This window comes from Natator depressus, chromosome 14 (assembly GCF_965152275.1).
Source record: "Natator depressus isolate rNatDep1 chromosome 14, rNatDep2.hap1, whole genome shotgun sequence".
Classification (NCBI taxonomy): domain Eukaryota; kingdom Metazoa; phylum Chordata; order Testudines; family Cheloniidae; genus Natator; species Natator depressus.
In genome coordinates, this window is record NC_134247.1 from 2,452,107 (window position 1) to 2,476,330 (window position 24,224).

A 24,224-nucleotide genomic window follows, 5' to 3' on the forward strand; every position below is an offset into this window, starting at 1 on the left:
CAATTTACCAAAGTAACATAGGGTGTCAGAACAGAGACAGATAATTTTTGATTCCCATCCCATGCACTGGCCAGTAGAGTGCTCTGCCCTTCACAGGCAGACATTCTTTTTCACAATACATGACAGAGGTTATAGTCTTACAAAGGTTTCTAACATTGTAAATGTTCAGGACTATCACCTACTCTTATCAAATAAATAGGTCTTTAAAAAGCAAACACGTCCACAACACAATCTATGCCCTACTAACGAGCAATTGTTTTCAGTGCCAAGCCTTTTAGTGAGAAAATATAAAGCCCCCGGACTGTTTCTCAAGAGAATAGCCTGGATTATTCAAGTCTCAGGTTGCTTCTAGGGAATGGCTGCAGGCAGCAACTTCCTATTTCAGCCTGCCATTCGCAGCTAAGAGCACCAGCCAAAATACACATCTCTGTGCATCTCACATTTAATAAAGAGAATTAAGTGTGAAGTTGTTCTTGGAAATCTCTCTGCCTCTCCCTTCAGCACTGAAATTTGATATTCTGAATTCTGCTCTGATACGAGTTCTTTCTACTTGCTTTGAAAATTAAGTTAAAGGGACAGACAAGTAGCTTAGGATCGATATTTGCCCTACCAAGGAGCCTGAACAAGGAATGCTTTTGGATTCCAGCCATAGTAATATAACTTCACTATTTTATTGTCGAGAATTGTGTGGAATGTAAGTGTATATTTATGTGGAACTTTCACGAAAGAACTTATATGCCTTTGTGTTCCCTCTGCAGCAGCAGTTAACAAACATGATTTCTAGAGATGTATATTTTTTCTCTCATTCCAAACTAAACTAATATTTTTTTTTTAAGTTTTTAATATCAAGCAGCTTGAGAAATACTGAGTTACAACAAGGGAAGACAGACTCCTCCTGAATCCTGCACCAGACATTGTGGATCTCTTCCCACATGTTCGTGTGAATGATCTGAAGATGGCTGGTAACAGGCAAATGATAAATTCAGCTGCATCATTTAGTTTTGTCTCCAGACTTTTAAAGTCTGAACGTGCGTTACGGAAGTGTGATTGGGGTGGATGAGGGGAATCTGTGAGGATAGTTTGCCCAATTTGGGATGCTAATTTTGCCAGTATGATTTTCTTCATGCTAAAGGATATATGTATAATCTGAGAGGTATTGAGACTGATCGTGTAGAGTTGGAAAAGTAATGTAGTTCCTAAACTCAAGGAGTGAGAGTGAGTTTAGTGATTTTTGTTTGTTAAAATGACAGATTGTGAACCATGTAGGAATTATTCATTTTATTATAGAAAAACATATGGAAGAGTAATCTGAAGACACTTGAATGGCAGCAGGATGGGGTGGGTTGTAGTTAGCTTCTGTTCTGCTTTTGGTTGTCTATTATGTTGGGTGTTTTTTCTGGGCCTGTGACTCCTCTCTGGTTTTGGGTGGTCTTTTTTTATTTTGAGACTAGGCTCAATGGGATTGATATTGTCTTGAGTTATTTTATAGCACCCTAGATTTTCACAGAATACCTAGAAGGATATTGTCCCTGCCGCAAAGAGTTTACAATCTAAGGCCCTAAACCTGCAAATACTCACATGCTTAATTTTAAGCAGATGAGTAGTCTCGCTGAAGTCAATGCTTAAAGTTAAACATGTTTGTGTTGGTAGGATCAGGGTCTAAGTTTTAGGTGTGACATACCGGGGAGAGAGGATAAGAGGAGGGTTTTCAAAGGTTCCAGTAACCAGTGACACAACTGCTTAGATTAAGCATGTGCACTTCTTGGTTAGCCTATCAAGATTTTTTGCTAAATATAAAAATAAAGAATAAGATTATGAAAATTATTAATATTCTTGACATACAGAAAAGGTTAAGGTAAAACAATTCTCTGATTAGTGCATATAAATAAATACCTAGATAGCTGCATTGTGAAAATTTGCTAAATATTTTAGATGAGTCAAACACTGCAATCCAATTAAACTATTATCATTATTTCAGTAGAAAATTAACATTGAATATTGCAGGTGTGGCCAAACTGTGAGCCACATGTGGCTCTTCGACAGTTCAGCTGCAGCTCACGGAGCTCGGTGCGTCACCCTGTGGGGGGAGGAGGGGCTTCACCCCACAACGGAGCGAGCCAGTGCTCGCAGCTTCAGCCCCATGGGGGGGGCGCAGAGGCGCAGAGTTTCAGTCCTGCTGAGGGTGAGTTGGCGCTTGCAGCTTCAGCCCCACGGGGGTGGGCGGGCAGGGCGGCTCAGGGTTTCACCCTGCAGCGGGGTGAGCCAGTGATCATGGCTTCAGCCCCGCAGGAGGAGGGGCTCTGCTGCTTGGGGCTTCAGCCCCGCAAGAGGAGGCAAGCTGGTGCTGGGGGCTTCAGCCCTGCAGGTGGCACCTTAGCTCCAGCTTCAGCTGCACATGCTTGTTATAACAGGAAATCGCGTCACTGTAGTGCTGTGCAGACCTTATGTGCTCTGATCTCCCTGCATGCTGCACACTACAGCTGTGTTTACTGTTCACAAGTCGCATTTAAATAGTTTTAGCTTTAAGTGTTAACCTTACGTTAATTTTGTGGATGACAATGACATCTTCAAAAAGTAAGAAATGCAAGTATGAAGAAGAAAACCAAAATTTTCAGCCAGAATGGAAAGAAGATTTTGCATTCACTAGCAAACGTGGCAAACCCCTGTGCCTAATCTGCAATGCATCGCGCTCTCGCTACAAAGCGAACTTGAAACGTCACGACAAAACGAATCACAATAGCTTTTTGTCTAAGTACCCTCCTGGATCAGAATGAAGGGAAAACAAGCTACCCACATTAAAATTACACCTCAGCAGTCAACAGGCACTGCTTTCTGCCTTCAGTAAGGAAGCTGAGACAACAGCTGACTTTTTGCTGTGGCATGGAATATTGCTCGTGCTAAATGTCAGTACTGAGATGGAGAATTTGTTAAGAAGAATATTGCAGAAGTAGGTTGCAGTTTTAGATCCAAGTAACACAAAAGTTCTCCGACTAATACAGCAAATTCTAATTTTGTGCCACACTATGGAGAGGTGGATCTCCCAGATCAGTGCTGATGTTTCAAGCAAGATGCAAAACGAACTAATAAACATAAAGAGTATCTGTGTGTGATGTCTAATTGATCCGTTCCAGGTGATTACTGTGCTGTAATAGTATGATACTGTCTGTACAGAGATTTATATGGAAGAGGAAAGCATTTAGCTGTATCACTTTAAGCTGAAAAGCACCAAGGGTTTCCTCCATCTGCCTTTTTATTACATGCCAAAAAGATACATTGTGGCACATTTTACTTTAATGAAGTAAAGCTAGACTGTTACCTCGCCATTCACACATCTTACTGGGCTGGCTGCACATTTCTGAAGTCTGGTTATCATAGCTGTTGATACTTTCTTAATAGAGAGGAGCTTAGCTGGGAGAGTGCCAGACTATGTTAGCTCTGAGCCAGGGTTTGAGCACTAATGGGAGAGTTGGGAACTGGGTATGAATGGCTTTGTGTTTCGATGAGGAGGAACAATGGGTGGATCCAATAACAGTCCACACCCACTCCTCTTTAACCCAGAAGTGCAGCCTGTGGAGGTTTTGGGTCCTAGGTAGCATGAATTGTGGTCTGGTCATTTGGATTGTACGTGGAGCTTTGTGTGCTGGGACCTGTACTTTCTGCAGGCCACACTTCCATATTAAAGATGAGTGGCTGCAGTGTATTTTGCACTTTAAGTGCAGCTCTCAAACTCTTGGCATCTTGTCAGTTCAGTCCATGGATGGGATAAGTTTGGGTAACTCTGCAACAGGAGGTCATTCTGTCCAAGGGCTGAGTCTGGAAATGGTGAGCTTCTTTTTGTTGTTGTGGGGAGAAGGCCTGAACCCTCCCTTTCCTCTAAACATAAAACACACATTGGGACAGCGCTATCACACACTGGGCCAGTTTTCGTTGACTGGTATCCACCAGTGAGCAGCTGCATCTGGCTCACTGAAAAAGCTTTCTGATTAAAACCTGCATCTCGATCAGTATCCAGTCTTGATTTGAAGACATGAAGAAATCGAAAATTCACTACTTCCCTGGTAGTTAATCATCCTCAAAGTTTAAAAAAATGTATTACTAATTTGAATTTCTCTGGCTTTAACTTTCAGTCGTTGATTCTTGTTGTCCCTTTCTGAGCTAGATTAAAGAGCTGTTCAGTGCCCGGTATTTTCTCCTTTTGAAGGTACTTGTAGACAGCATTCAGCATTCAAGATACTTTTTCTTTTTTTGGATAAACTATACAGCTTGAGCTCTTTAAGACTCTCACTGTGAGATATTTTTTCCAGCCCTTTAATCACTTAAATTGTGATTTTTTCTGTGCATCCTTTCCAATTTTTCAACGTCCTTTTTAAAATCTTCACAGCAGAAGTGGACGCAGTATTCCAGTACTGGTCTCACCAATGCCCTAGACAGAGGCAAAATGACCTCCCTACTCTTCACTACTCCCCTCTTTATATATCCAAGAATCACATTAGTCCTCTTTGCCACCACATCAGTTGTTTGTCCACTGTGAGCTCTTAATCTTGTTCAGAGTTAGTGATTTCCAGGGTATGGCCCATTCTCTAGGTATGGCCCATTCTCTAGGTATGGCCTGCATTCTTTCTTCCTAGGTATATGATTTTGCATTCGGCTACACATTTTTTTAATGGTCCCAGCTTACCACACAATCCAGGTTTGTTCTGAATGACTGCCCTATCCTCATTATTGTTTACCACTCTACCAGTCATTGTGTCATCTGCAAATTTCAGCAGCAGAGCTACTCATTCCTAAACTTAAGAAACCTGGACATTGGTGCCAGTGGCTTGGGTTGAGGTAAAGGGTAACAAATCATTTTAGTTTTCTTGAAGCTCCTATTTGTGCTGGTCCCCATCTAGACAAAAAGGTGTTTTTGGAAGCCGTGTCCTGTCAACTCACTGAGGAGTGAAGGAATATTAAGTATAGCTAGAACCAGGGGCTCCACTGTAGCAAATGCAAAGTTTAAAATTTGGTCTCGGCCCTATTGTAGCTATATTTTGGTTCCATACCACTAAACTCTACCTCTGGGGGAGCAGACTTTAAAAAGAATGTACACCAAATTCAGCATTGCATTTGTAGAATACACATTCCCTGTGCTACAATCTCCTGCAAACTAATTTTGGAATCATGGGCTGCTTTGTCAATTACTAAACTTACCCTGCGCCAAGATTTACTTGCTTGAGAGAGAGTCAGTGTGTACATATTTCAGTATTTGCAGAGATTTGAATTGATTTCTTACACCCCAAACGCTGAACTTTGAGAATCCCTTGTATTGCAGTTTCCGTGAGTCTCCCAAGACAGGAGAAGTGTCGGTAATAGATCACTGTTTGGAAGGCTACCATGCTAGGAGTTGTTCAGTGTTCTTTTTTCTCCTTTCAAAAATAAAATATAATAGAAAATTTGGTTCCTCAGCACTTTTAACATGACACCATGATGTAGACTCCCTGTGTGTATTGCTGACAGGATCTTCCTGTTCATGGAGGTGGGACTGAACTTCATATCCCAAAGCTGGAGAACCGGAGGATGTGAATGTTAACCAAGTGGACTGATGCCACCAACCCACACAAGCCAGAGAACAGCTTGCAGCTGCAGTGGTAATAGCTGCTGTTTGATCATCTCCCTCCATATTATATTAGCAATGCTCCTGACTTTGCTCTCTTCAGAGAATATTAAACAGCATGGACAGAAGATTTTTATACTGAATGTTTTACTTTGAAAGCAAGTAGTTACAGCTAGGAAGATTCAGGTGGTTGTGCATTGCACCTTGAGATAATCTGTACCCTAAATGTCTGGATTTGTCTTAAGTGGAACAGGCAGAATGATTCCTGAAAGACAGCAGAGCTCAAATGCAGCCAAAGTGGCGGTAAAAGTCATTGCCTCAGCTTGTGGTGTGGTTTTCTGTGTTACTCTAGGGCTCCAAAATGCATGCTTTCAGCAGCAGTTTGATGATGGTTTATTGGCTAGAAGGAGCTTCCCAAGGTGACCTTTGCAGTGCGTCTGAAAATCTTGAAGGGGAGAAGTTTTTCAGATGAAAACTATTTGAACATCTCTTTCTGCTCTGTAACTCTGATAGTGATGAAGAGAGCGTCTCTTTCACAATCAAGTCCTTGTGCGATGCTTGTATTAAAATCTTACACAGTAGTGCAGATCTTGATGGTCCAGTGGGTACCATTACTGCTTTCCAGGAATGCTGACCTGCTCATCAGAAAGGCTTTGGCTTAGAGAAACACCTTTTTGTTGGAAAAAGAAGCCACCTAGTACGTTTAAATATTTACCTGACGTATTTTTCAGATAGTTATTATGGTGGCACCTGACGGCTATAGCGATGGATACGTAAGAAACATATAGACAGATGTGCATCATATTCACTTGAGACAAATTTTCAAAGAACTTAGTGGGAGGAAAAATTTGGTATACTAATAAGAAACAGCAAAATGTGCCCCTCATAAGTGAACTTTGATGACCTCAGTAGGAGGCACACACATACTCCAATGTGCTTAAATTGTTGTGTCTTGAATAATGAGGAGAATTTCACTAGGTCTTACAGCTTCATGGATAGACAATATCTTTCTAGTTCATTTACAACAGCAGGGAGTTGTGAAGTAAGTCTGTTACCGTCATAAACCTTTAACAGTAGGGCCAGATTTTTCAACGCAATGTGCTTTTTATTGTGATTCATTTGGGCATAAGCTTTCATGGGCGAAAACCCTCCGATGAAGTGGGTTTTAGCCCGCGAAAGCTTATGCCCAAATAAATGTGTTAGTCTCTAAGGTGCCACAAGTCCTCCTTGTTTGTTTGTTTTTTACTGATACAGACTAATACGGCTACCACTCTGAAACCTTTATTATGATTGTCGCTCCCTGGAAAGTTGTGTTTTCTGATTGAACATCATTCTGTGCCAGTGGACACTGAGCAGTTCTTATCCAGATGCTATTTGGAGCATGAGCTCAAAGTTTTTATTATTAATCATATTTTTTATTAAATACTTCAACAGAAATATTGGGTGGTGAATAAAATGGAGCCAGACAGCAGTTCTGATCTGAAGACCAAACTTTCTGGAGTTCCTAACAGCACCTCTCCCTGCAGTGCCCCTTGAGATACATGTCCCTCACCTCATCTCATTGTTTATTGTCTCTTGATCGTGGTCCTCCATCCAAAATCTCAATTCTTGAGATAATTCAGATATTACTGCTTTTTTTGATAGAATGAAATTTGTCCAGCAATATTCATTCTTGATAAGCCTATTTGGCTTATGATTCTATTATCGTCTTCAGATTTGTTCCACCATTTTGCTAGGGAAAGGAGTTAGATTTACAGGATGGTAATATTTGGGATCACTTTTCTTTCCTTTCTTTGAAGATCAGTACTGCATTTTGCTTACCTCCCAATTTCCAATACCTCCCCAATTGTCTCATCCTCCCCCCCCAATATTCAGCGACAGGGCAGGTTTGTTAGCAAATTCCCTTAATGCTGTAGAAGGCATATCTGTTGTTAAAGGAGTTCAGAATCTCAGTCATTTAAGTCCTCCATTAATTTGTATAGTTCAGGTGATGGAAAGGCAAAAAGCAGCAAACTTGAGAAGGGAACAAAATATGAGGTAAACTGATATGTGGAAGAAGTTTCTACTGAAACAAGGAAATCGAGGAGGTTGCACGTGGAGGAACAAAACAACTTCCCTTAATAAAATTAAAGCAACAGTACAGTGACACCTATGGCCTTGGGAATGGCCTAACAGCATGCATATATTTATTTATTTATTTAAATAATAACATACTTAATAAAAATGTCTCTTTTGTAGGATTCCTGGCAGACTGAATGACAGGAGAACTCCTCTGGGAGAACTGAATTGGATCTTTACAGCAATCACAGACACCATTGCATGGAATGTGCTGCCACGAGGTAGGACTGTCTGGCATGCTTTCACCAGGAACTCTGCCTGCTCAGAGTAGAGGGGTAAGGAAGTTAGATAAAGGGTTAATAAAACGAGGAAGAAGAGAGAGTCTGATAACAAAAGAGGTGAAGAAAACATGAGCTGAGGTGAGACACCAGAAGAAAGAGTCCATGCCCGGGAAAGGGAAAAACAACAGAAAGGCAGAAAGTATTCATTTTCTAAGTGGAGAGAAGGGAGAGTAGGCGTAGAGCTGGGTGAATAATTGATTTTTTCAATTGCTGGCCATTCTGAAAAATTGGAGAATAAATTCAGTCCTGGTCAAACTGAATGAGAAAATGCCAAAAAAAAAAATGGTGAATCAAAAAAATCAGTTTTGCGTCAAAGAAAATGTATAGTTCAACCTGAAATGTTTTGTTTCTGGGCATTTGTAAAGGGCTAGATTCACTTTAACTTAGGTCTCTCATCTCCCAGGCAAGGGCCCTAACCACCAAGGTATAGGATATTCTGAGGTGGGTGTCTCTGCGTCTCTCCTGTTGAAACTATTGTGCTTTGTATAAAATACTTAAATAGTCATTGGGCCAAAGAAAGAGAATGAGATTGACTCTGTAGCTTTGTGGTTAGGGCACGCTCCTGGGATGGGGAGACCTGGGTTCAAATCCCTGCTCCAGTGAATATTTATACGAAGTGGAATAGCTTCAACAGGCGAGACTGAGAGAGACCTGGTGGTGGCTAGTGCACACAGTTGGGGTAAGACCTGAGTTCATGTCCTGGTCCCAGAGCAGGAATTCAAACCTGGGTCTTCCACATCCCAGGTGAATCCTTTAGCCACTGGGCCAAAAGTTATAAGGCGGGCTCTCCCACTGTCACCTCCCAGTCCTGTGTTTTGTGAATCTAGCCTGAATATTTTTTTTTCTGGCTGAAACTGTTCGGTGAATTCATTTCAAATTCACAAATAGTTTTGGTCTATTGCATTTTTCAATGAAGAAACTAGTCAAAAAACTTTGTCCAGCTCTAAGCGTGACTTCTCAGGAGAGATGTTATTGTCACACTTGTCAGGCAAATTCAGTGCCCATTAGTCCTTCTGTGGGTGTAAAGTGACAGCAAAACTATGTCTGCAGGTCTTGGGCTTTTGTTTTTCTGGGGGTTTTTTGTTTGTTTTTTTGTTGGAAGAAAATATTCATTGACCAGCTCTGTTGTGCGTATGTGTGTGTATCTGCTGGTACACAATGCTGCTTACAGATCAATGAAGGTACCTGTGTGTCACACGTTATCTCTCTGCAGATCTCTTCCAGAAGCTCTTCAGGCAGGATCTGCTGGTGGCTAGCTTATTTCGTAACTTCCTGTTGGCAGAAAGGATTATGAGGTCTTACAACTGTACCCCTGTCAGCAGCCCACGTCTACCTCCAACATATATGCATGCAATGTGGTAAGTCACATCTAGCAGGGTACCTCTTGCTTTAAAGGCTTTGTACAGATGCCTTGTGGAGATTTCAAGAGCCGCTGTCATACGAGGCTGTTACCACCTGAATCTGTGCAGCGCTTTCCTGATTAAATCAGTGGATCAGAAATGGAAGCGCGTGTGGCAACTTAATACTGATCTCCAAATGCTTCCCTGTGTGTATGATACCTCATTACTATAATTCGGCTATAATTCCCTGATACAAAAGCTCCACTTCAGCTAAGTAACATTTCAGCCCAAATAGAGAAACAACGGAGCATCAGCTACATTTCTGTTTTGCTGGCATAAAGCTGTGATTGTAAGGGGGAGACCTGGGATAGTTGGGGCTAACAGAAGAATTCTTTTAACTTTCACAATAGAAAGTAAAAGGAGGTGGGGTTTGTCACAGAGTTCATTTCCTGGCACTCTGCTTCTTTTTAGATGATTGATGGAAATGACTCTCATTATGCAAAGCCTTTTAAATGCATTTCTGACTAATAAAAAAATGCTGAATGAATACAAAAGTCCTCCTTATAAGTCTTAGTCCTGTCTAATTAAGGCTAGAATTGTACAAAACTTGGCTAAGTGTAACCTGATAGGGTCAAGCTAACACAATTTCTGTAAGAGAAAATGATGCCTCTGTAATCTCAGAAAAATTAATAAAGTAATTGGTAAATGTAATTGAATAGGATTGACTGCCTTGGATATTCAGAAAGCTTTAGATAAAGTCCCTCCATCAGACTACAGTGGAAAACAAAGTTTGAGTAGGGTGAACAGTCATGTCATGGGAAAACGGGTCGAGGTGGCAGAAGTCATATTACATGTCTTGTCTTAGGACTGGAGAGAAGTTAATAGTTCAAGATTGGGATCATTGTTAAATACGTTCATTAATCGTTTGGAGGAAGAAGTAGACAGTGATTAGAAGTTTACTGATAACACACATTTGCTTTAATTAATAAAAAACGTGGAGGGATTATGAGAAATGCACATTGGCACCTATAGCCAAAGCTGCTCCTATGTGCTTTTAAATTGGAGGAACTTTTGAGGAAAAAGATTTGTCGTTGTACACAGCACAGTGAAGTTGGCTTGTCAGTGTGGTGTAAAAGCAAACGGGATGTTTGTATGCACAAAAGGGATAGAACATGCAGCGTACCAATGAGCATACCAAACAATGAGTGAGCGCTCATCTGTATGACTGTGTCCAATTGTTGCCTCACCTGAAAGGTGTGGCAGAGCCTGGAAACCTCCTGAGAAGGACAATGCATATGTGGTTACAGGTTTTGCAGGATTTTTATATGGGCAGAGATATACAAACAAATCTATCTAGATACTTATACCATGCTCATTATCAGGGTATCAGAGCTTTTTCTGGCTTCTTGCTGGAGTCCTTCTGTGAGGCAATGTGACCTAGTGGATAGAGCGCTGGACTGGAACTCAAGAGATCTGCGTTCTGTTTCTGGCTCTTCCACTGATCTACTGGATGACCATGGGCAATTCACGTCTTCTGTGCCTCCGTTTCCCCATCTGTAAAATGGGGATAATGATATTGACCTTCTTTGTAAAGTGCCTTGAGATCTGTGGATGAAAAGTGCTAAATAAGAGCTATTATTATTGTTTTCATTTTTACTTAGTATTTAGCAAAAGCAGAGCTTCCTTAGGAAAGCATTCATCATGTCTGCGTCTGCTGACTCCCAGATGGTGGCAACCGAGGAAGGGAGAAATGAACAGGCAGCTCCTTGATGTATATTTTCAATAGTCTTCCACAAAGGTAGTATTTAAAATAAAATTTAGGTCAGGGGAGACTCTTCCTTATTTGCCAGAGGAGGCCCAGCAACATAACAGTTAGTACACTAGAGTTTCTCGGTCTAGTTAAAGATTTTATTAAAAAACAATCCTATGCCCATGTATAGCACCTTTTATTCTCAACTCTCTTAACACGTCACAGACTTTAAGTCTTACAACGCACCTGTAAACTAGGGAATGTACCGAGGCTCAGCAGAAGTGGCTGGCTTAGTCACACAGCACATCAGCTGCAGGGCATGGGGGAAAGGAACATGGTCCGAACTCGCTGTCACGTGCTGTCACTCACTAGATAGTCCAGTCTCCCTAGGCCGTACACAGAGCTGTATTCTGAAGCCTTTCATCTGTTTGTTTTTTTTATAAAAGCAGATCATTGCAGCTGTTAGAAATTTAAACCAGAAAATGTGGTGGAGGAAAGAACCAGAACTTACATTGCTGGGTGATAGAGACCTATTGGATGACAGAACGCAAATGTGCACTGCCGAGTACACTGGTTGTCATTCTGCTGTGAGCTTTTCACAGATTTTTGCACCTGGCAGATCAGAATGTGAATGCTTGTGAATGTGGGCACCGGCTGTGCTGTCATCCATAGCGATTTGAAACCCCTAGGATCTGCTGTAATATATAAATGGATGATGAGCTCAGACACTTAGTCCTACAACACATCAATCTGTGTTCCTCAAAGACCTGACTTAAAGGTTTTCTGATTCCCCCTGCCCTCAGTAATAGTTACTTTGCTTGTTATGTTGGTTGCCGTGTGAGTGTTGTGATGGGGCCTTTCTGCCATTCCCACACATCCATGCTGAGGCAGGCAGGTATTGTGTGTCTCTACCCCCTTACATTTGATTTCATAGTTAAAAGCCTTCGTGGTATTGTGCTGGTTAGCTTCCCCAGCTATTTCAGAGTAGTTCAAATCCTTCCTCCATTTCTCTTCCTCGGGATGCTGATTTCCCCACCTAATCTGCATCCTTCCACACCCAGAAATTATGGGTGATTGGCCCACTCCCTCCTCGCCATAGACATCTCTTGTGCTGCGTTTTGTCATATGCCCAGTCAGTGGATAAAGATGGAGTCCAGGCCAAACACTGTTCCTGTCCCACTACTTAGCTGGCTACAGAAGCAATAGCTTTGCCGTGTGCCTTCATTGTTTAGAAAGCTGTCTGTGAAAACTTACATTGCTATAATGCTGTCAGCTCTACTGAAGTGCATTATAATTTACCTTGCATTTCAGATGTGAAGAAACATGGTGAAACAATCTCATTGGGGAAGTATGAAATAGCAGTTATATGTAAAACACAATCAGATTTTCTTCTGTTTGTTAGTAGTGCATAGGGAGATACAGGATACACAAGCAAGCTGTAAAAAGGAGTCGGCTTTGGAACTGCATGAGTAATATTGATTCACAGATACTTTCTTCCCTTTCTCCACACCGTCTCCTCTCCTCATGCACTCTTTTAGATCACTAGGATGTTCTCTGGGGCTATCTTCCGCACAGACAACATAAGTAATTTTAGTGATTCACTGATTATAGTAAAATATACTGAATGGATTCTGAACTTTGCACATGCTGTTCGCTCCTCCCCCCTTTCTGGGAAATGCTGGTCAATTGTACCGTAAAGATGCCCTGCACCACACCTTGCCACTCTGCTTCAGTTACTGGAAACATCCTCACAGTCAGTGTAAGAGTGGAAAAAACAGAAAGCATCTCCTGCCGCTTCTAATTCCATCAGGTTCCTGGTTTTAACAGAAATGGGCTACAAAAAACAGAGTTTGATGCTCAAGTTTCCCCCTTTTCTCCTTTCAATTATCAGTATAGAGCTGGATCCAGTGCCCTGTTGTTTCTGCTACAGTTACATTGATAGAAAACCATAAAGCATTTGACAAAATATCGTGATGGTGTACTGCTCAGCTATGAGTGCACCGCAGGAATGTGCATGTGCTGTGAAATGTTTTTCCACTTGACTTGAGTATCACTTGATCTCATGAATAATTATGGCTGTCCCTTTTTAGAAGTTAAATGTAGACCATTTTGCCCTATATTTTAGTATATATCTTTGTCTGTGCTTCTGTCTGATGGTTTTCTCTATACCATGCTCACTTTTCACATCATTTGAGGATCCTGAATAGATTAACCCTTTTCTGGAAATAGTCACCAGGCTGCCAATGGCATTGGAAGTGTCTACAGATATGAGTGTCTCTCTCTTCCATCTTAGTCATCTGGAAGTAAATTCTCTGTGACCAGTTAAGTCAGCACTCTTAATTTATTCTGTAGACCAGTGCTTTCCGACTTATAAATTACTTCTTCTAACCAGGAGATTGGGCTTTTTTTTCTGAGGCCAGTTTTCGTCCACTGTCCGCCAGTATTAGGATGCACTCAATAGGGCACTGAACTTGGTAGTTAAGAAACCTGGCTTCTGCCACTGACCACTGTGTGGTCCTAAATGTGTGACTTAACTTCTCTGTGCCTCTGTTACCACTCCAAGCCTGTCTCTCTTGTTGACTTAAACTGTAAGCTCTTCAGGGCAGGGACTTTCTCTTACTGTGTTTGTACAATGCCAAGCGCAATGGGACACCGATCTTGGGTGAGTCCTGTTGGCATTACTGTGGTACAAGTGGTAGTAATATTCAGTGAGGGAGCCCAGATGTAATTGTCTGTGGTGTATGCAGGGAGGAAGAAACACTTTTGTCCTGCCTGCACGTGGGTCTCCATGGCCATCGATTGTAGTTTATACATTGTGATCACCAGTAGAAAATTGTAATCATAGTAACTTAGTAAACTGACAGAAATTTCCCAATGTGTAATGTAGGCCATGTATTAAAACAAGGGACCTTTATTATGCTGTGGCAGAGATGTGCTTCTAATAATAATAGAAATATTGCTACAGTAAATATACCAAGAATGGAATTCTAGCTGAAAAGAAAACCATAATGTAGCATCCCAACAACAGGTGAGGAGGGAGATTCTAATGTCTTTGGACGTCGTGGGAAGTATTGCAAAAAAGGTGCAAGTCTGCAATTTTCTTCGCTGATTAATTTTAAAAGGACTCTTCTTTTTGAAACACAGATAAGTCTTAACATCTCAGCAAGAGCAAAATGACTGAAGGATTTAGGAGGGCATTTGGCTGCTCTGTGTTAGCCTTCTATAGGCTTGGGCAGATTCTTGTTTCAATCAGAAACATGAGGATTTTGGTCTCCACCTCATCGTTAGAGTCTCTAGTACCTGTCAGAAAGGCACCCACCTAGTTTGATCAGGAAGGGTCCAGAGTTGCTATAGAAGGGCATGGGTTGAGGTCAGGATTGAGATTCATTGGCTGACAAGAAGGAGGTTGCCCATTGCTGCCTCTAACTAGCACCATCAGACCCTCATTTTCATGAGCACCCAAATCCTTACCAAAGATTTTATCGCTCTGAATATTTTTTAAAATACATGTGTGTGAGCTGCTTCCCTCTTGCCTTCCCTAGAGCAGGCGCCATGTGTCTGCAGTATCGCTGTGGAGGCGCTGACCTCAGACTGGTATTTGAAAATACCGTCAAATAGGACATGCTACGGCGTTGTAGCTGCAAAAAAAACTCGGCATGGGAATAACGTGTTCCACGTCGCTGGTAGAGACCGAAATGTTTCAATCAAGTATATTTGTGTTAGTCCCCAGAGCACAGATGGCTGAAACTCAGATGCCTTCAGCAGCTCTGCAGAAAATCATCAACTCTGTTTCCAAAAGGAAGGAGCCCAGTGCTTTTTTCCGGTGCTGGAATGCAGTCTAATACCAGCTGTTTCCACAGAGAGAGAACACAAGCATAAGAGACTTCTGTAATTCTTTCCCAAAAACGAGATATGAGGATTAAAAGCATCAGGCAGACTGACTCAGCCCAGAAAATTAAAGTTAAATGTAATAAGTTCTGCCTTCATGATCTGCGAACTACTACAGTACATGTGGGTGAAGAAATACTGAGGTGGGTCTCTGTAACTGTGTTCTATTTAGTATTACTGTGGGCTTCCAACATGGAACATTTTATTATCTCACATAATAAAATTGTCTTCAAGCAAAGCTAGATGCTCTGTGCTTTCCATTCCCTGCTTAACAGCCCAAACTTTGGAGCACCTCAGAAAACACAAACTAAAGGCAGTTGGAAGAGATCAGGATAAATTATTTAAAAGTTTATAATACATTTCTAAACAAAATTGAAGTTAAAACACATGAGCACTTCCCTCAAGGGAGGGAGAGTTAATGACAGAATCCAGGGAGTCCTTTCTTGTTTGTTTTTTGATGTAGAGTCATGCTGTTTTCCCCAGTTTCTGCATTCCTTCAGAGTAATAGTTTTATTTTGTATTTCCAATGAGGTTGCCTTGTTGGACTGACTGATCAGTAAAGATGGAGGTGTTATGTATGGTTGGATTGCTTTCCTTGTAGACGTCTTCCCTAGGCATGCCCCCCTCCACTGCCAGTTTCATAAAAACAAATGCTCTTTCCTGTTGGACATAGTTTTCGACTGAGTGAACTGAGCCGAATGTCAGACAAGTGAGAAACTGAAAAATACATGTTTCCCAAATTCACTGGAAGAGGGACAAGACTGGGGTATGTCCTCTAAATATTTGAAGCTGGAGCATCTCTTTTTGCCTCTCTAAAAGATTATTGAAAACCATCAACTTTAGTGACCCCAACTTCTTTAATTAGGTTGCACCACAGCAGATCATGGGAAGTGATACTGTAAATTAACCTAGTCCCATTCCAACCCACTTCCTTGAAGTATGGCTCTGTTCTGAGGAGAAAGGCTGTAGATAAACATAAAGATAAATACATTCCCTGCCCCACAGAGTTTACTGTCTAAGAAACATTTGAATGTGAGATTCATTTGGGGTGCACAATGCAGGCCCACAAAAATAGTGGCTGGATTGAGCTACAGCTGAAAATCGTGGTCCAAAAATGTAAAATGGGCTTCAGTTTTACAGAAAACTTGCTTGTTTCCTTGAGTGAAATGTGGGAGTACATTCCACACTTGCATTTTTGCAGCTGAATGGGCATTAAAATAGGGGAATATTGTATCCCAAAGGAGTTGAGTCACTTCTCAAATCTAACCAATTAACTTATCTAATGGGTTTGAAAAACCTAACATCCCTGCTCAGTACCCACCTAGTTCTTGTGTTGAACATTGCTATAATCTTTATCAGTGTGGACATGGGAGCTAACTCCTACCAGCAATTACAAAGTCCATCAGTCATTTAATTCTCTCAGGTCTGTTTTAACTTAAACTATAAGAGTAAATCAGGCAGATGCCCAACTACAAAGTCTTCATGGTATATAGTAAAGAGCAGGTGACTTGCCTCTGCTAAGGGGCACAATATCAACTTACCTCATTCACAGAATAAGTAGGGGCAACAGAGTATAAAAACATGAAATCTAATTAAAAATATTTTCAGGTCAAATAATGCATAGATGTGGTAATGCCCAACTGTTTTAGGAGACCACCTTGCAGCTATTGCATCATAGCTTCAGCACATTTGAAAACAAGAATAGATATTTGGATAGTGAGGAAATACAATAAAAGGGGGAAAAAACATAATACTGAGCTCTTATTCAACCATTTTTGTTCCTGTCACAGTGAAAACTAATCTACAAAAGCCCTTTGCGAACAGAAATCCCTATAAGACGCCTAGGAAGGAAGGAAGGAAATGTTATCCTGGGTTGGCTCTCATGAATCATTTCTAGAAGGGAATGGACCCCATCCCTGTCCGCCTGCTGCTCTCCAATTTATTTCCTGTTTGTGTGCTGAGGTGTAAGATTAGTTCAGAGAGTGTATCTACAAATTGCCTGCCTTCCCTGTCTCTCCTGGTAATCTGAAACCTTCAGTCATTACCTCTTCTCCTTAGTGGTCTTTATTTCCCCCAGGTGTAGAACCTAAATTCTCTGGTTTCCCCACCCACATTTCATCAACCATGTCCTTTGATTGTTCTTTTTCCGGACCTCTCCAATGCCCTTTTAGTGAAATATGTTTTTACCTGCACAGTGGGTTCGTTCTCTAAACAAAGACACAAGTAAAAGATTAGAAAATAACTTGCTAGTGTCTCTTTGGCAATTGGAAGTAATACAGTGCTGGCTTCCGCCCGAACAGTATCATTTGCATGTTTTTAAAGTTTCAGCAAAGACATTGTTCTTGGGGGGGGGGGGGGGGGCAGTGTTGTAAGTAGTTGGATTGAGTGCACCCATGAAGCAGTTCACGTTAATTGGTAGCTTTCTAGACTGCGAAAGGCAGCCATATGGAAATTTGATATTGGTGATTTCACTTTTCAGAAAGATTGAATAATATTGGCTGATATGGCTGCATTGATTTTTAATGATCTGTTTTTAGAAGACTAAAAAGAGATTTGGCTTTAATCTGCTAAAATCTGTCTTCAAATGCCGTATAGTTTCTTCCTGATAAAGTGTTTGAAACTCTCAAGATCTGACCCTGCAGGGCTGCTCTGGACAAATTTTATAGAGGTATTAGTGCTCCTTACCTGAAATGACTTTGTATATGACAGTATATAAGGCCTGGTCTACACTTAAAATTCAGATCAACTTGGCTATGATGCTCAAGGGTGTGAAAAATTCATACTCCCTGAACACCATAGTTAAACTGATCTTAGACAAGGACGTGTCATCGGATTAATTCTCCCATCCACTAGCTACTGCTGCTTGGAGTGGTGCGTTACCTACTTTGACAGAAATCCCCCTTCTGTCCCTGTAGGAAGCATCTACCCTACAGTGCTATAGGGCACAGCTGCAGTACCATACCTGTGCCACTGTAGGACCCATAGTTTAGACATGCCCTTAGTGCTGTGCCTCTGCAGTCTGACGACCTACATGGTGTCCTTTATAAGCAGCACATTTCAGACTGTTCTGCATCTCTCCCCCCGACCCTTTCCATCCTCATCTAGTAAACCATAGTTTAATAGTTCATCTCAAAGGTGCTATGTATGGCTCCTCTTAATATCTGAAACTACGTCTACACATCAGTTAAAAAAAAAAAAACCATGGCACCGAGTCTCAGAGCGCAGGTCAACTGGCTCGGGCCCATGGGGCTCGGACTGCAGAGCTAAAAATTGCAGTATAGATTTTCGGGCTCAGGCTGGAGTCCAGCATCTGAGACCCAACCCCTTGTGGGCCAGCTGCAGGTCTCTTCTTGCAGTGTAGACATACTCCGAGAGTCTCTTCTCTTAAGGAGGCCTCCCCGACTCTTTTCAGTCCCAACAGTTAAAAATACTCATGCTTTGGTCGGAATCAAAGAATCCTTCTATATAATAATTACAATAATTGACTTTGCTTCTGCCTCAACCAGGAATAAATATTTCCCTCAGTAGCTCTGTGTAACCATTTTGCCTACAGCCTGGGCATGTATTGAGCATGTGGGAACCATTTATTGCCTGTGCCTTGAAGCGGTTTTGATTATCTCCCGATTACCTCTTAATTATATTGGTAGCCTATTGCCAAGTGGAAGGTGAATGCTGATGAAGCAGGATGGCAGGGTTGGGGCAATTGAAACAAATTCCATGTTTTGGATCAATGGAAAAAAGGTAGTTTTTTTTTTTTTTAATTCTTCATCCTGAATGTGTAGATTTTTCTAATTGTAAGCAGCTGGTGGCTAGGCTAATGGAATGGAATCTCCTAGTGAATTGCTCTTCCGGTAGCATCTCTGCTTGGTAGTGCAGGGGGTTTATTAAGAGTTAAGAAGTTGTTAAACTGGATTTTAGTTACCTATTCTATTGATTATCACCTCTAGTCCTACGTTTGCAAATGTTCCTTGACCAAGAAAAATTGCTTAGCCTATTGATGTTAATGCTTTGTCCATGAGCCATGGAGGAGCGCTTCTGTCTCGTGAATAAATTAGGTACCGTATAAGAAACTCTTTGGTGGTGGTGCAGCAGTTTAAGTCCCTAGCCTGTCATCTTAAAATGCCTGGGTTCAAATGCTAAATTGAGAAACGTATTAAATGAGTTTTGAAGAGGGTGGGAGGATAAACATTGCAAAAGTGTCTCAATCCCATGTTTCAGGAGAGACTTAGACACTTTGGAGCATAAGTTCCATTAACATTTTTTAAAATGGAACTTAGGTGCTTCAGAAAATGTTTCCCTAGAAGAACAGCAGCCCATGTGACAAAACATCAGCTAAGCTGGTAAATGTTCAACAGAGATAGCTGTTCTGTATTTGGAATGAAGCAGGAGGATGTATCCATTTCATATGATGTTGTGTATGAAATATCAACTTTATCGCCAGTAATAAAGGAGGGTGCAAGGCAGCATTCGCTACTATTACGTTTTTTCAAATCAACAGACCCCGGGTAACTTACACCCAAGAGTGTGAAGGCACTAGCTGAGGGGCTCTCCGAGCCAACTGCCAATGTTAATTTGTAAGAAATCTTGGAGTACTGGGGAAATTCTGAAGAATTAGAGGTCTGCACATATGTTTACAAAAGGATAAAAGGGATGCCCAAAGGAACTATTGACTGGCTAACCTGATGTTGATCTCAGGTAAAATAATGGAATGATTAATTTGGAATCCTGTTAACAAAGAATTAATGGCTAAAAATACAATGAATGCCAGTCTGCAGGTAGGTCTTGTCAAACAGACCCATTAATTTATCAAGATTACAGGTCTTGTTGATAAAGGCAGTGGTATTGACATAGTATACTTAGATTTCTCCAAGGCATTTGACTAAGTGCTTGTCCACACGGAGACTTAGTGTGCGGCAAACTGGGATGTAAATTTACAGCACACTAGACTGCCATGCATGAAAAGTTCTGTGGTGTACTTTGACAAGCCGCTATTTCAAAGCGAACTTTTAGTCCATGGTAGCAGGGCCATACAGTGACTTAGTGGGCTGTAGATTTACAGACTGCCTCCAAGCGGACAAGCCCTTAAGACCACATGACATTTGTATTAAACTTGAATCATATGGAACTAACAGGGCACACATTAGATGGATTAAAACCTGTCTCGCTGACAGATCTCAGAATGTAGTTGTTAATGGGGGGATATCAATGAGCTGAGCTGTTTCTATCAGGATCCAATAGGAACTTGGTCCAATGTCTAGCTTGTTGACAACAATATAAAATAGCAATGATATAAAATCGTTGTTGGTAAAGTTTGCAGATGACACGACGGTTGGTGGTCAAGTAAACAATGGGGACAGGTTACTATTCATGATCTGAATCACCTGGTTAAATGGTCACAATCCAACAAAATGTATGTTAATACAGCCATATGCAAGAAAGTACATCTAGGAACAAAGAATGCAGGTTATTACTTGCAGGACGGGAGACTGTGTAATGGAAACCAGTGACTTAGGTAGATAATCACCTCAACATGAGCTCTCAGTGCAGTTCTGTGATGAAAAGACTAATGTGATCCTTGGATTAGCTTTTGCAGTGTGGAGTATAAGGAACTCCATTTATTCAGTTTATCGAAGAGAAGACAAAGAGGTGACTTGACCACTGTGTCTAGGAATTACATGTGAAAAAGACATTAAGTGGGGTGGGAGTGGGGCTTTTCAATCTTACCGTTAAAGGTGTAACAAGATCCAGTGGGAGGAAGCTGAAGTTAGACAAATTCAACCTTGAAATAAGATGTAATTTCCTAGCAGTAAGGGTGATAAAACATTGGAACAGCTTATCAGGGGAATTGGTGGACTTGCCTTTCCTTGAAATCTTTAAAATGAGGTTAGAAATCTTTCTAAAATATATGCTTTAATCCAGTTTCTGGGAGAAATTTTATGACCTGTGCTCGTTGGGGCAGCTAGCCTTAGAATCTGTGAATCTTCCTGTTCATCCTCTTCCTTCATAGGCCTTTGGAAGAACATGACTGCCTACGTTGCCCTTAACATGCTCATAAGACTTGAAGCTTTGCGATAAGATAAATATAATCAAATCCCATGCTTCAGGGCTTCAGCCCGTTGCCTGCAGGTGTCAGGAAGGAATTTTTCCCTTGAGGCACAATTTTTCAAATGTATTTGGGCTATGCCTTACTCTGAAGCATCAGAGATTGACCACAGCTGGAGATGGGATGGATCAGTGCTCTGAAGTGGTACAGAGAATCCTCTTTCCTAAATATCTGGCTGATGTGTCTTGCTTACATTCTCAGGATCAAACTGATTGCCTGGGAATTTCCTCCAGGTTAAAATAGCAAAGACTTTAGGGGGTTTACACCTTCCTCTGCGACATGGAGCCTTTCTCGGCTAGGGTCCTCTGGGTTTGTCTCACCTAATCAATTCCTTGCCATTTCAGGGGTCTCAGGCATTGGCCCCTTCTGTCCTCTGCCTGTGGCACACAACAGTATGGTCTCTGTAGGACTGAAATGCTTTAGTCTAACTAAAGTAATTGGGATGAATATAGGGATATCTGAGTGAACTTTACTGACCTCTGATATGCAGGAGGTCAGAGCAGATGATCTAGTGGTCCCTTCTGGCCTTAAACACTATGAAAATATGAAAAACTTGTGAAATCAGCACTTTGCCAAGGATGATGCTGGTGTCAGGCATACTGGCAGTTTGGCCAGTACTGAATTACCTCTTGCCTGAGTAACTTGCCTCATTTCAAGGGCATTAATTTCCCTTCTGTTATATACCCAAAAAAACACTGGATGTCTTTTGAGCAGTTGCTTGATAATTAGTCACTTCTGGTAGATTTCCGAGTCCCTCCCTCCATAAAACTTCTCTTACAGTGTAGAACTTAACAAGAATGAGCCCTAAGATCTTTCAGCAATTTCCCTATGTTTTTCCTTGGCTCATTGTATACATATCACCAGCACAAATGTGTCTGATCTGTGTACAACAGATCTCCTTAAACAAGGTAGCCATGCAAAACTCAGATCAGAGTAGGATTAATGCAGATAAGACCACCCTTCAACAGTACATGTTCTGACAGAATTTCCAAGTCTAGAATTCTGAAGAGACGCTTTATCATGACCCTGTCAGTGTATCCGTGAGTTCGGACTCGCAGGACCTGTCAACAAGAGTAATTGATGAAGCATATTAGCATGCCTAATAGACTGGAAGCTAATCTTCGAAAGGACTTACTCAGCACCTTAAAAGTGTGTGCTTTAGGGTTATGGGTCATGTTGGAGCTGTGGATATTAATAAGACAGAAAAGAGAACATCAAAGTTCATTTTAAAAAGTGTCTGTTCCTGTTCAAACGAGAGCAGGCACAGACTCGTTTTCTAGTTAAGTAGATAGTTAATATCAACATTTCGTGAAGAGTTTTGTGTCTGCCAAACTGTGTAAGTACTAAGTGGCAGTCATACAGTGTCGCACGTGAGCAACAAGATGCCAGACTCCATCAATCCCAGTGGGAGTTCCATGTTTTCGTTACCTTTGAATTGTGCTAGAAATGTGCCAACTAACTACAGGTCTCACCGAGCAGAGGAGTTGTAATGTAACAAGTTCCTCCTACCAATTTACAGTCAGTCCAAGTTATTTTTTCAGTTTATAAAAATACACCTGTTGTGCCTTATAGACACATGGGCCAAAAAGTAGAACATCAATACGTCTGCCTGCCTTTTAGATTACAGGGAATTTGGTCTTTGTATAGAAGTAATATGCTGACTGCGATCGTGTGGTGTGTTGTGATTCTGGACTACGGCTGATGCCACCACTCTGCGTGAGCACGAACTGGCCTCCTGAGAACTGAAGAGCTATTGCATATTAACTAAGTCAGTTTGGTATCTCTATAAGTTGTCCATCCTCTAATAATCAGCTGTTCAGACTTCTCCCAGTATTATAGACTCATATCCCAGGATGACCTGTCTCTCACTTGTTTCTCCAGGCAAGCTTGGGACCTCGCAGTTGATATTTGCCTTTCCCAATTACCAACAATCATAGAGGAAGGAACTGCATTCCGGGTAAGTTACTGAGGCATTGAAATATGCTGTGTCCAGTTTAAGCCATTAGTCAATGTTCCAGCCCTATGAAATCTCCTTTTTTACTAAGTCTTGAATTCTTGCACCAAGGAACTAGGACTGGGTGGAGCTTACATTTCCTGGGAGATCATAAACTACCAATCGTCTCATTTAGAGGCATAGGATTAGGATCAGTTTAAAATCTTTCATTAGCCGATAACATTTCTGAATGAGTGAATGCACTTGAATTCAGAGACCTTACTGGTACAGGCATATGGAGTGATATGTGCAGATATACTTTAGAACTCTTTCTTAGTGAGATGTCATAATTAAGTCGGGGTGAGGGTTTCTTCTGTTCAATGCCAGTTTTTATTAGTTTAAAAATTGGTGGGGAGGAAGAAATTCTTACTGGCAGAAACTCGTAGATTCTAGGTCTGGCCTCTGGCATTTCAGAAAACTCAGCAAAGTGAGCTTTCTACTAATAGACCACACCACTGTGATTTTTACAATTCAATACTTTTTAATAACCATGTAGAAACCTGCAAAAATGAATTGTTTAATGGAGGTGTCTTCAGATAATACGGAACAAAGTCGTACTCGGTAAGTTTGGGGGTATTTTACACCATTTCTTTAAAACAGGAAGTGACTTGGTAAAAATGGTCTCATTAATGAGATTCACTGCATTTGTTGTTGCCCTTTCACTTATCTCAAGCAGCGAAGAGCCTGAATGTTTTAACATAAAATTTGGCCCATATTCCTTTAGATGGGATGGGTTTCTCTTGATGTTCCTCTGATGCCTCCTGAATGGAAACCTTTTAATAATGACTATTACAGTCTGGTTGGTTGTAATGTTCTGATAGACTCGAGGATGAACTCCATTATAGTCACTGGAGGAAAGTAAATATGGGTTTCCTATATGGGATTATTTCGGTTTTTGAGGTACCTATGGCAGTTTTCAACTCCAAGAACATAAGAGACTCTGACAAAAGGAAAACCCCGTCTTTCCCAGCTAACGTTTTTGTTTGCTCTTAACCCCAGTTTTCTTTCTCATCTGATCTATCTCCTCCTTTTCCGGGAACAGATGTAGGTGTTTTTTACTTTTTCGTGCTCTGTTTCAATGACCTTTCCCAAAAACTTATTTAATCAATCTGACCCATTGTTTGAAATAGTTCTACCTAAATTCCCTGCCTACTCCTA

At 41.2% G+C, this 24,224-nt stretch overlaps 1 protein-coding gene across 5 annotated transcripts in view; it reads left to right on the top strand.

Moving 5' to 3' along the window:
- The window catches only part of RPTOR (regulatory associated protein of MTOR complex 1), a 306,196-nt gene that overhangs the window by 174,128 nt on the left and 107,844 nt on the right, over positions 1-24,224 (top strand). For all 5 annotated transcript variants that reach the window (XM_074970551.1, XM_074970550.1, XM_074970552.1 and 2 more), the window contains 3 exons: positions 7,832-7,932; positions 9,206-9,350; positions 22,955-23,030. In XM_074970551.1, the coding sequence (XP_074826652.1) occupies positions 7,832-7,932; positions 9,206-9,350; positions 22,955-23,030 (322 nt within the window). The remainder of the gene's footprint in view (positions 1-7,831; positions 7,933-9,205; positions 9,351-22,954; positions 23,031-24,224) is intronic.